The sequence below is a fragment of the Humulus lupulus genome, chromosome 4, assembly GCF_963169125.1.
Source record: "Humulus lupulus chromosome 4, drHumLupu1.1, whole genome shotgun sequence".
In the NCBI taxonomy this organism is placed as follows: domain Eukaryota; kingdom Viridiplantae; phylum Streptophyta; class Magnoliopsida; order Rosales; family Cannabaceae; genus Humulus; species Humulus lupulus.
In genome coordinates this window covers 55,945,130-55,957,704 of record NC_084796.1, presented here as the reverse complement: position 1 = coordinate 55,957,704, position 12,575 = coordinate 55,945,130, and the positions used below count along the sequence as shown (strand labels likewise).

The window sequence follows — 12,575 nt, the reverse complement described above, 5'->3', positions numbered from 1 at the left end:
TTTGGACGGGTTTTCCTGGCCAAAAAGAGAACAACAGGGGATCTTTTTCCCATAAAGGTTTCTTTTTTAATTTCTCTTAAATAATGAGGATCATAATTCTTTTATCTTTTTGTACTATTTTTCTGCTAATCATATTGATCTTCCTGATAGTTTCTCATCTATTTTATGCTACGCGTTCTTAGACAGCTTTCCCTTTGTAAGCCACTACTTAATTCTTTGTCTACTTAGTTCCATGCTTGAAAAAAGTAGGTAGTTTACTAGATTGAATCAGTGACGCATGTGGACTAAATGATTTTGTGAAAATTACAGGGATTTACTGAATATTTATCTACTCACTTTTTAACCCATGAGTCTCTCTCATGTTGCACAGTTAACTCTCCTTGTAGTTCTTTATGTTTCTTAAATAAGCACTGAACAACTGTTCATTTGTGCTATCTGCCACAGGTTCTTAAAAAGGCTGACATGATCCGAAAAAATGCAGTTGAAAGTATCTTGGCGGAACGTGATATTTTGATTTCAGTTCGCAATCCCTTTGTGGTGAGCAGGTCTATCTAGCTAACAGATTAACCTTTGCTTGAGAGAAAAATGTTTCTCTTACATTTTGTTAATATATCAGGTTCGCTTCTTCTATTCATTCACTTGCCGAGAAAATTTGTACCTTGTGATGGAGTATTTAAATGGAGGGGATTTATATTCGTTGTTGAGAAATTTAGGCTGCTTAGAAGAAGATGTTGCTCGTGTATATATAGCAGAAGTGGTAAGTTCATTGTTTCTTATTTTGAAACCTTCCACTGCTAGTTTTTGTTCAACTCCGTATCTCAGCTTAGGCTTGTTCTTTTATGTTGGCAGGTGCTTGCACTAGAATATTTACATTCACTTCGTGTGGTTCATCGTGATTTGAAGCCAGATAATTTATTAATTGCTCATGATGGTCATATTAAGGTAAATATCTTTTACACTGGCACAGGCATGTTTTTAGGAGTGTGCACACAAGTGCATTTATGTATGTTTTTAGGCTGTCCTGTTCTAGTGAATACACATCTCCAGTGTTAAAACTACATTGGTCTTGATTTAATGTACTTTACATCTATTAGTAGGTTATTATGTAAGAAGTTGTGAATGCCTGTCAATTTGAATACTCATAAGTCCTGATTGATTTAAGCTTACATCCTGAATGCCTGTCAATTTGAATACTCACAAGTCCCATGCATTTTCTTGGCCTGAGGTCATATTGTTTCTCATCTTCAATAATAAATAAGTGATTATTCTTAGGAAAAATAATATTGCCTCAATGGAAATGGTAAGATAATGTTACAACTCTATGCAAAATATTACAATTAAATATTGATTGATTAAAAAGTGTTACAACTCTATGAAAAAAGATACATGTAAATATAAAGAAAGAGGTAGAAGATGATAGAAATAGAAAATACAACTCTAAGACAAAATATACAAATAAACTAGAAGTAGTATAATGAAAAGATATAGATGAGATTACAACTCTAAAACAAAAGATACATGTAAAAGAGTGAATAATAGAAGAAAATAAAAGCAATAGAATAAAAGAACAAGAATAAGAACAATGAACAAAGAACTCTCACTCACACAACCAAAGTGAAGAGTATTGGGGATCACCAACTTGAACAAGGTTTGAAACCATTGTCCAAAAGCTTATTTCCCCCTAACTCAAGCACTAAGGGATCTCTCACAGATTTTGGAAATGCTTTCTGGAATAATCAAGCCTCAAGGTGTTTCTAGCCAAGTGCTCTAGTGGATAGAAAATGGTGTGTCTTACAAGTGAGCATTAGGCTCCTATTTATAGAGTTTAGAGACACCCTTTGAATTTCAAATTCCACCAACCCCCATGGCTGTTACCAATGATAAATTGGGTGTTTTATGGAATTAAAATAGAGATTTGGGAGTTACTTGGCTGTTGGAAACGTTCAAAATTGGATAAAAACCGACTTAGTATGAATCTGTCAGCCACTAGCGCCGCGGCGCTTGTTTCAAGCGCCGCGGCCCTTGGTCAGTTTCAGCAACCAGTTTTTTAAGTTTTTTCCAAAACGTTCCAATTTATTCCCACTTGATTCTGTAACTTCCATACACAATATGAGAGTTAAAATCACATCTCTATCAGCCATTTCTCATATGGCTTTAAGAAATTCATCTCAATATTGTGTAACAACAAATCTACACAATAATTGGTGATATTTAGGAGTTACAAATTTGTGATAAATTTGTAACACCAAATATGTTACATGTTTGGATATTTCACATATATCCAAATAATGTAACTCTCTATTATATGTTACAATATGTGACACTCCATGTCACATTTATTTAATCTAAAACATTATATTATAAAATAATATAATATTACATTATATTATAAAATAATATAACATTCCCCCACTAGATTAAATAGTCATCTATTGTAACACTTATTTAATCAATCATTATATTTAAAATATAACATATCCCCCACTTGATTAAATAAGAACTCTCTCTTATAGGAGTCATTGCATTGATGCATAAAGTAAAGTGTTTTTCAACTTGAACTTTACTATAGTGTAATTGTCACAAAATTTGTCAAAAATTTGGTTGCACTAGGCATTGAACCACCTTTTCATGATGACAAATCGGTGATAATACACACACCTTTGCGATGTTCACTTGAGACCTCTATGTCTCGCTTTGCACCGTTAATGGCCATGTGCACTTTCCATTCATGGACTTTCTTGAGAATACTCCCAATTCTCATGAGAGGCGGCACCACCCCTAGGTCCATATAGGTAGAATTCTTACAGTATTTTGTTACCAAAAATACTTGTCTTTACAAGACTGAATTCTATTAAAAAACCTTTCGGTTTTAACCCTCCTCTTGGTAACACACAAGTACTCAATATCTCAGATGGGACTTGTTTTGAGTACAACTAATATTCACTTGATTGACTTGTTATTACCTATTGAACCTAACACTAGTTGAATAACTAGTGTTAAGATAGGTTACCATCAATCGTGAATCTCTTTAGGGAGTTTAAGTCCCATTCCTCGAGATGATGCAGCCACTAAATCCCTCGTTAGTGGCTTAGTGAAAGGATCCGCCAGATTTTCACTTGTTCTCACATAGGATATTGAGATGACTCCTCTTTGAATCAATTCTCTTACATATCCATGTCTTAGACTAATATGTCTAGACTTCCCATTATACACTCCGCTGTATGCTCTAGCCAATGTTGCTTGGCTATCACAATGTATCGATATAGTAGATACATTATCTTTGATTAGGGGAATCTCTATCAACAGATCCCTTAACCATTCGGCCTCTTTGCCAGTAGCAGCTAGAGCTATGAACTCTGCTTCCATAGTGGAATGAGATATACAGGTTTGTTTCTTGGAACCCCAAGAAATTGCACCTCCACCAAGTGTAAATACCCAACCAGTTGTGGACAAGTTGTCCCCAAGATTGGATATCCAACTTGCATCTGTATATCCTTCTAATATCGAAGGAAATTTGGAGTAGTGAAGGCTTAGTCCTTTGGTTTTCTTGAGATAACCTAGGACCCTTCCAATTGCCTTCCAGTGATCCACACTTGGATTACTTGTAAACCTACTAAGTTTACTTACCGCAAATGCTATATCAGGTCTAGTACACTGGGCAGCGTACATTAGACTCCCTATAGCACTAGCGTACTCCAATTGAGCCACCGCTCTTCCTTCATTCTTCTCTAGTTTTACACTATGATCGAATGGAGTATTGGCATCTTTAACCTTGAGATGGTTAAATTTGTTCAATACTTTCTCAACATAATGGGATTGCCCTAATGCAAAACCCCACTATGTTTCTTTACTTTGATACCGAGTATGGTATCAACTTCTCCAAGATCTTTCATCATGAAGGTTGATGATAGAAACCTCTTCGTTTCTTCTATCCCTTTCATGCTATTACTTAGAATAAGCATGTCATCCACATATAAGCAAACAATGATCACATATCCCTTACAAGTTTTGGAATACAAACACTTGTCTCCACTGTTATGTCTAAACCCATTAGACATGATGGCTTGATCAAATTTCTCATGCCATTGCTTAGGAGCTTGTTTCAATCCATATAAGGATTTTACAAGTCTACAAACTTTATGTTCATATTTTGGTAGGACAAACCCTTCGGGTTGTTCCATATAGACCTCCTCATTGAGGTCACCATTAAGGAATGTCGTTTTGACATCCATTTGATGAACATACAAGTTGTGTATAGAAGCTAAAGCGAACAAAATTCTTATAGAAGTTGTTCTTGCAACAGGCGCATAGGTATCGAAATAATCGATACCCTCTTTTTGCCTAAACCCTTTAGCTACTAATCTAGCTTTAAAGGTTTGGATAGTGCCGTCAGTGTGATATTTTCTCCTAAATACCCACTTACACCCAATTGGCTTAGACCCCGGTGGGAGGTCTACCAATTCCCAAGTGTTATTGGAAAGAATGGAATCCATCTCATCATTGATGGCTTCTTTCCAAAATGCACTATCTCTTGATTGCATAGCTTCTCTATAAGTCTTAGGATCATCCTCAACGAGAAGTACAATAGGAATTTTCCTAATGACTTCCTCTCTATTTCCTTCTACCATGTAGAGTGAAATTCGTTGAGAATCTATCTCATCCACTACTAGACTTTTATGATTTTTAAGCCTTTGACTTCTTCTAGGTTCAAAGGGTTGCTTTACATCCTTTTGAGAATTCTCCTCTTGAGAATCAACTTTGGATGTAGAAGCTTGAGAATTGTTCTCATATAACAAATTCTCCTTTAGAGATGTTGAAGCTTGAGAATTGTTGTCACATAACATATTCTCAAAGAATTCAACTTCTCTAGATTCAATCACAATGTTAGACTCTAAGTCTAATAGCCTATAAGCTTTACTATTGTTGGCATAACCAACAAAAGCACACTTTATGGCTCTTGAACCTAACTTTGTTCTATTAGGTTCGGTTTTCTTGCAATACGCAAGACACCCCCACACTTTGAAGTACCCTATGTTGGGTTTTCTTCCTTTCCATAACTCATATGGAGATATCTCATTTTTCTTCATCGGTATTCGATTAAGAATGTGACAAGCGGTTAAAAGCGCTTCACCCCATAAGTTGAAGTACAACTTAGAAAACACCAACATAGAATTTATCATTTCTAGATAAGTCCTATTTTTCCTTTCGGCAACACCATTGTGTTGTGGTGTATAAGGTGCAGTGCACTCATGAATTATACCATTTTCTTCACAAAATGTATTGAATTCATTAGAGAAGTACTCTCCTCCTCTATCACTTCTTAGCACCTTAATCTTTTTATTTAATTGGTTTTCAACTTCTAATTTATACAATTTAAAAGCATCAAAAGTCTCATCTTTATGCTTTAAAAGAAACACATAGGTATATCTACTAAAATCATCTATAAAAGTAAGAAAATACCTTTTGCCACCTCTAGTTAAAACACCATTTAATTCACAAAGATCACTATGGATTAAATCTAGTAAATTAGATGATCTTTCTACACTAGGAAATGGTTTCTTAATCATTTTTGCCTTAACACATGTTTCACATTTACCATAGTTTTTAATATTACATGCAATCATACCACATTTTACTACTCTTTTCATGGTTGAAAAACCTATATGTGATAGTCTAAGATGCCACAAAAATAAAGAATCATACTCAACAATATAGGCGGAATTAGCATTTTTATTGATAACATTGAAAGTTGCATCATTGGTGCACAATTTAACCATACCTTCACAAGAGTATCCCTTTCCCAAAAATACATTTGATTTGGTAAGTATAAGTTTACCAGACTCAAAAACGGCTTTAATGCCGGGCTTGCCAAGTAAATCACCACTTACCAAGTTTCTACTCATTTCGGGAACATAAAGTACATTCACTAATGTAACTTTCTTGCCGGAGGTGTAGACATCAATAGTACCTTTGCCAAGTACCTTGGATTTGCCCTCATTGCCCATTTGTATCTCATGGTTGCCCTTTTACTCTTCAAAGGTCTTGAACAATGATTTGTCATAGGTGACATGGACGGTGGCACATGTGTCATACCACCACCCTTTCACCTTGCCTTGGACCGCATTCACCTCACTAAGGGTAGCAACTATGTTTTCCTCTTGAGTTGCATTCACCTTAGGTCCTTGTTGGTCTTTTCTATGTCTACACTCTCTAGCATAGTGACCCTTTTTCCCACACACAAAGCAAGGACCTTTCTCGCCCTTAAACTTGTTTGGGTTGGTTTTTGGACCCAAAGGTTTCTCATTACCCTTTTTCCCTTTGTTTTTGGGATGTTTTGGTTGTGACACCGCATTTGCTTTGGAAGTCTCTCCATTAGACCCCTCCACAAGTTTATCTCTACATATCGATTCCTCTTCGATTCGAATATGTTTTTGGATCTCCTCCAAAGAATAATCCTTATTTTTATGAAGGATTCTTTTCCTATAGCTCTTCCAAGTTGGTGGTAATTTAGCCACTATAGCACCAACTTGAAAGGCCTCGGGAAGCTCAATCTTTAACACTTTCAATTTATTAACAATAATTTGTAATTCATGAATTTGAGGAAGAATAGGTTTATCACCAAAAAATTTGAAATCGAAGAATTGAGTTATCAAAAACTTTTTGGTACCTTCCTCTTCCGCCTTAAACTTTTTCTCAAGTGCATCCCATATCTCCTTGGCCGATTTGGTCTCGGTGTAGAGGTCATATAGCCTATCGGATAGGGCGTTGAGGATATGACCCCTACAAAGAAGATTGTCCTCCTCCCTCTTCCTTCTCTTCTCCACCTCCTCGGGAGTGTCTTTGTCGGATGGCTCGGCTAGAGGTGCCAAGGAAGACTCAAGGATGTAGGCGATTTTGAGAGTGGTTAAAAGAAACCTCACCTTGTCTTTCCACCTAGTAAAATTGGATCCATCAAACCTATCCAATCTCACTATGTCTTGGTTCATGATTTTGATTGTCTCCCCTTCCATTGAAACAAAAAGGGATAAGCTTTTGAATGTTGAAAAATAATATTGCCTCAATGGAAATGGTAAGATAATGTTACAACTCTATGCAAAATATTACAATTAAATATTGATTGATTAAAAAGTGTTACAACTCTATGACAAAAGATACATGTAAATATAAAGAAAGAGGTAGAAGATGATAGAAATAGAAAATACAACTCTAAGACAAAATATACAAATAAACTAGAAGTAGTATAATGAAAAGATATAGATGAGATTACAACTCTAAAACAAAAGATTCATGTAAAAGAGTGAATAATAGAAGAAAATAAAAGCAATAGAATAAAAGAACAAGAATAAGAACAATGAACAAAGAACTCTCACTCACACAACCAAAGTGAAGAGTATTGGGGATCACCAACTTGAACAAGGTTTGAAACCTTTGTCCAAAAGCTTATTTCCCCCTAACTCAAGCACTAAGGGATCTCTCACAGATTTTGGAAATGCTTTCTGGAATAATCAAGCCTCAAGGTGTTTCTAGCCAAGTGCTCTAGTGGATAGAAAATGGTGTGTCTTACAAGTGAGCATTAGGCTCCTATTTATAGAGTTTAGAGACACCCTTTGAATTTCAAATTCCACCAACCCCTATGGCTGTTACCAATGATAAATTGGGTGTTTTATGGAATTAAAATAGAGATTTGGGAGTTACTTGGCTGTTGGAAACGTTCAAAATTGGATAAAAACCGACTTAGTATGAATCTGTCAGCCACTAGCGCCGCGGCACTTGTTTCAAGCGCCGCGGCCCTTAGTCAGTTTCAGCAACCAATTTTTTAAGTTTTTTCCAAAACGTTCCAATTTATTCCCACTTGATTTTGTAACTTCCATACACAATATGAGAGTTAAAATCACATCTCTATCAGCTATTTCTCATATGGCTTTAAGAAATTCATCTCAATATTGTGTAACAATAAATCTACACAATAATGGGTGATATTTAGGAGTTACAAATTTGTGATGAATTTGTAACACCAAATATGTTACATGTTTGGATATTTCACATATATCCAAATAATGTAACTCTCTATTATATGTTACAATATGTGACACTCCATGTCACATTTATTTAATCTAAAACATTATATTATAAAATAATATAATATTACATTATATTATAAAATAATATAACAATTATCTATTACATAATTGTGTTTCTTATAAAAAAAATTCCCTTTGATTCAGATGAGTAAACATTTTTTTAAAACAATTTCAATGCTCATTGTCAACACAAAATTTGATTTCATGGAAATGTTGTAAGAGAATTTGCACAAAATGCAAATCATAATAAAATAAAAGAGGGTGAGCAGTTATGAGCTTGCATGCTGTGCGGTGTGACTGCACCCTGCATGAGCACTCTAAATGCTTTCCATTTTATACATGGAATTATTTCTTCAGTGGTTTTCTGTTTGTGGTATGCAAATGCTTTTTAGTCAAATTTTTCCAATTGGTTTCTGTTATTGCACATCTTAGAATGTAGGTGTGTGTTCTACACACTGACGTATAGCCTTCTAAATGCTTTACTTTTGATTCTTGCAATATTGAGTAGTCCTAGTTATGGTACCGAAAGTGCATGTCATTCTCACCTTATCTTTTGGAATTCCTTTTTTGCACTTGTTTCCAAATATTTACTTCATTTAAAAAAATAATAATACAATAAAAAAAAGAAGCTTTTATTTGAACTCTTTCTTCATTTTCTTAACAGTTGACCGACTTTGGGCTCTCAAAGGTTGGTCTTATCAACAGTACTGATGATTTATCCGGCCCAGCCTTAAGTACCACATCTCTAATGGTGGAAGATGAGCCCGAGTTATCTGTGCCTGAGCATCAGCAAGAAAGACGAAAGAAACGTTCTGCTGTTGGCACACCTGACTATTTGGCACCAGAGATACTATTGGGAACAGGACATGGTTTGTATAGTCCTCTTTCTGTTTGAGGTGCATTGAATTTCTTCAATTTATTTTTACTAAACTCCAATTAATTTAGTGGCCTAGAATAGTATAGTTATCTGGGAGATAAGTTTGTTATCCATTATGATGTAGTGAGATCATTATGTGTTATTCATTATGATGTATTGGGATAAGGTTTAAAGGCCGCAAGCTTGTATGATGTTGTACTGTGATTGTGATTCTTGTGTTTGGTGATCAGTTACTAAGATGGATGGATTACTAATCCTTTGTTTTACCATCCCCTGCAGGTACAACTGCCGATTGGTGGTCAGTTGGTGTGATTTTGTTTGAACTGATTGTTGGTATTCCACCCTTCAATGCAGAGCATCCTCAGGTAAACATGTTGATTCTACAAGATTCCATCATTGATGATGTTTGTTGCATTCTGTTTGATTTGCTCTTGTTGTATCATTTTTGTTATTTATTATACTTAATTTTTTGAACTTGTATAAACCTCTCCATTTTTTCTGCGTTTTGCTTTGTTGGATTATGGTGCCAAAGGACAAGCTTATTGCACTTTCTTTACGTATCTTTTCACTGGTCTTGTGGGGTCTTGAGTAGAATCTTGAACTGATAAAGAAATGATTGTTTCATATATATAATTTTGTTATATGATTTTCATAAGTATTATGAGTACTTATTTTGTGTGTCATGGAAAGAGAAGAGTTTTTGGCTATGATGATATAATCTCTCATCTTTGCTGCAAAGAAAGAGAAGAGTTCTTCATTTTTTTACTGTCAACTCGCCTCACATAAGTTGTGAGTTGTTTGGTGTTAATACTAAATAATTATTATTATTTTTTTCTGTTTTTAGATTTAAAAATTGATTCTCCAAAGACAAGTAAGGGTGTTTGGCATCTCAGTGAACAGTTATTAGAAATCATAGTTAAAGAAAATAGAGTACTTCGAGAACGCCAAATAGTTGTTTTCAGTGTTTTCTGAAAAATAAAGAAAGAAAAAGTAAAAAATCTCTTCATTACTCCACATTCTTTCATTCTCAATATCTCACAGATCACTTTCTCTGTCCTAAATATCTCTCATGACTTTCTTTCTTTTATAATGTTTAAGAGTTAAAGGAGTCTCTTTATCTGATTTTATCAAATATTGGAAGAATGTTTTCTAATTCTATCTTTTGGCTTCTGTTGTTAATGTTGGTTTCTGTTTAGTGTGTCTCACTTATTTTTCTAGTATTAATTCTCTATTGTTAATACAAGTTCGAGGTTTTTTTTTAAGTTATGGTTGTTCTCTTAAATATATATGTTGCCAAGAGGATTTTGAGTTTTTATGGGAGAGCATTAAATATTTGGTGGCTTTATGGATGGTTGATGTAAATGAGTTTAAAATAGTACTGTTGTCAGATTTGGTGAAGGAGTGGAATTTTTATAATTCTTACCTTGGTGGTGTGCCTTGAGTTTTCTCTTCCAGGGACATCGTCTTCCTAGACGTTCTATGAATTTTTTAATAAAATTCGTTTCTTATAAAAAACACACTCGTATATAAAATGCACGCACATTTTGTTTCTAATAAAAATAAAGTGTGTAAAAAACTAAATAAAATAAAAATAAATGTGTGCCTTTGGTGATATTATTATTGAATTTGTTCATTCATTTAAAAGAGGATTTATTATTGTGTTGTGGTGTTCCCATAAAATAATTATTTTTAAGTTTTGATTGTGATTTGCGACTTTTATATACTCCATGGCTGCTCTAACATTTTGGTTTTCTTTGTTCAGACAATATTCGATAACATTCTTAATCGTAAAATTCCTTGGCCTTGAGTGCCTAATGAAATGAGCCCAGAAGCAGCAGATTTGATTGATCGGTAAGCAAATATCTCAGACTGTTATATACTGCTCTTGCTCATAAACAATGGTGCTCGGCCCTGATGGCCGTATGATAGTAATGTTCTCTTGTGATATATCCATACTTCACTAAATTACAATGTGTTAATGGACTAAAAGATAGTGGTGCTCTTGTTTTTGATGAAGAGGTTTGGCATGACAATCCATCATAGTATTCATCACCAATTTTTAATTTTCTTTACGAAATGGTATTTACCGGTAAAGAAAGTTAAAAAATAAAAAATAAAAATGTTCATTTATGGAATGATAATCATACTGAATTGAATTCTAGTATTTGGTAAGAATATTCTCTTCTTCTATATGATTTTCTCTCTTTCATTTTGTAATTTAATTGTTTGTTTTGTGGAAAAAAATTACTACTGCTTATCTTTTTCTTTTTTAATATACAGGCTGATAGGACCTAGATTGTTCTGGCATTGGAATATCTAATGGCAGCTATAATTGATTTCCATAATAGTGTATTTTATTCCTTCTATGTTCCATCTTTTATTTCTTCCATTATCTACAATTCAAATCAATCAATTAGATAATATCTCTCTATTTCTTTTTCACATAAGCTAGTATGTAAAAGAAAAAAGAAAAAGAAAAAAAAAACAAGAATCTTCTTGATGAATAATTAAGAACCTTCTCCATTCTTATTATTAGCCATAGAATCAGATTCACCCATATAAAACGCATACAACTCATATCTCAAGTAGCAGCTTTGACTAAGAAGTCTAACTCCAATTGAGTAATAATAAACATCCAAAATCTCTTCTGTGGCACTTCCAAGACATTTCTTATAGTCATCTGGGGACAAGTCTCTAGTGCATTGTACTAAAGCGTATACAGTATTATCCATATGTTGGAGGTTATACTGAAACAGACTAAATCAGTATAATAGCTTTTTGATGCAAGGATAGTAGTTTTAGTTTCTTGTTCCCAGATGTTGTTTCTTAATATTTGAGTTTTTTAAAATATGGTTTGAGTTGCTCCTTTTTGGGCAAGTGTTTTTTCTCTTTAGTTTTTGTTTTAGTGTGTTTTTGTCTCATCCCATTACACTCACTTTAGTTCTTTTTTCTCTGTCCTGGACTGGTTACATTTGTTGAGTTCATGCAAAAAAAATTCAAATTTCACACCTGCAACTATTCTTTGAAAAAGTGATTGTTTGTTAATCAAAATATCAAAAATGTATTGTTATGCTCAATATTTTTGTTTATGAATGTCCTAAAATTGTGCCTAAAATATAGCTTCCAATCCTGTTTCGATTTAGGCTTCTTGGCTCCCTCATTTCCCCGTCTTTTTTCATCAAAGATTAAGAAGATTACTCAATTTACTATTCTCCAATCTGAAACATTTTTACTCAACTTACAGAACATATGTTCTGGGATGTTATTTATCTTGGTTCTTAGCCTGCATCTGAAGCTTTGTTCTGCTTTCTTATTGAAATAGTTTTTATAAAAAAAAGGAACAGGAAAATTTAAGGACTTATGGATGCCATGCGCTATATGTTTTATGATGGCATGACGATAATGAAAACCTTGAGGCTCTGGAGACCAACATTGTTAAAAAAAAGTTCACTAATCATTTTGTTTTACTTAGTGAAGATAAAAAATATTATGAAATGCTTGGTCCTGGTCCTTGGAGCTTGTTTTTTCACCCTGTGCTTTAACTTTGCAGCCTTTACAGCTTTTGAGGGTTGTGTTCTGTCATGTTAATATGTATTACACATTCTTACAAAAAAGAA

The 12,575-nt window shown here is 34.0% G+C and overlaps 1 protein-coding gene across 2 annotated transcripts; it reads left to right on the top strand.

Annotated features, from left to right (window-relative positions):
- Nucleotides 1-456: 456 nt before the first annotated feature.
- Nucleotides 457-10,827, top strand: LOC133828978 (probable serine/threonine protein kinase IREH1). 2 transcript variants are annotated; one of them, XM_062258983.1, is made up of 6 exons: nucleotides 457-537; nucleotides 617-757; nucleotides 850-942; nucleotides 8,746-8,950; nucleotides 9,238-9,323; nucleotides 10,721-10,827. In XM_062258983.1, exons 1-6 carry the CDS (start codon nucleotides 463-465, stop codon nucleotides 10,763-10,765), a joined length of 645 nt encoding a protein of 214 aa, XP_062114967.1. In that variant the 5' UTR covers nucleotides 457-462; the 3' UTR covers nucleotides 10,766-10,827. The 2 variants fall into 2 exon arrangements, with proteins under 2 accessions (XP_062114967.1, XP_062114968.1); XM_062258984.1 differs by lacking the exon at nucleotides 10,721-10,827 and having other exon boundaries at nucleotides 8,746-8,977; nucleotides 9,238-9,313.
- Nucleotides 10,828-12,575: the final 1,748 nt, after the last annotated feature.

Bases quoted from the DNA above. Each gene is read 5' to 3' on its own strand.
- LOC133828978 (XM_062258983.1), top strand. From the start codon at position 463: ATGATCCGAAAAAATGCAGTTGAAAGTATCTTGGCGGAACGTGATATT. The intron at 943-8,745 runs GTAAATATCTTT...TTTTCTTAACAG, and splicing joins CTCATGATGGTCATATTAAG to TTGACCGACTTTGGGCTCTC. The intron at 8,951-9,237 runs GTTTGTATAGTC...CATCCCCTGCAG, and splicing joins ACTATTGGGAACAGGACATG to GTACAACTGCCGATTGGTGG.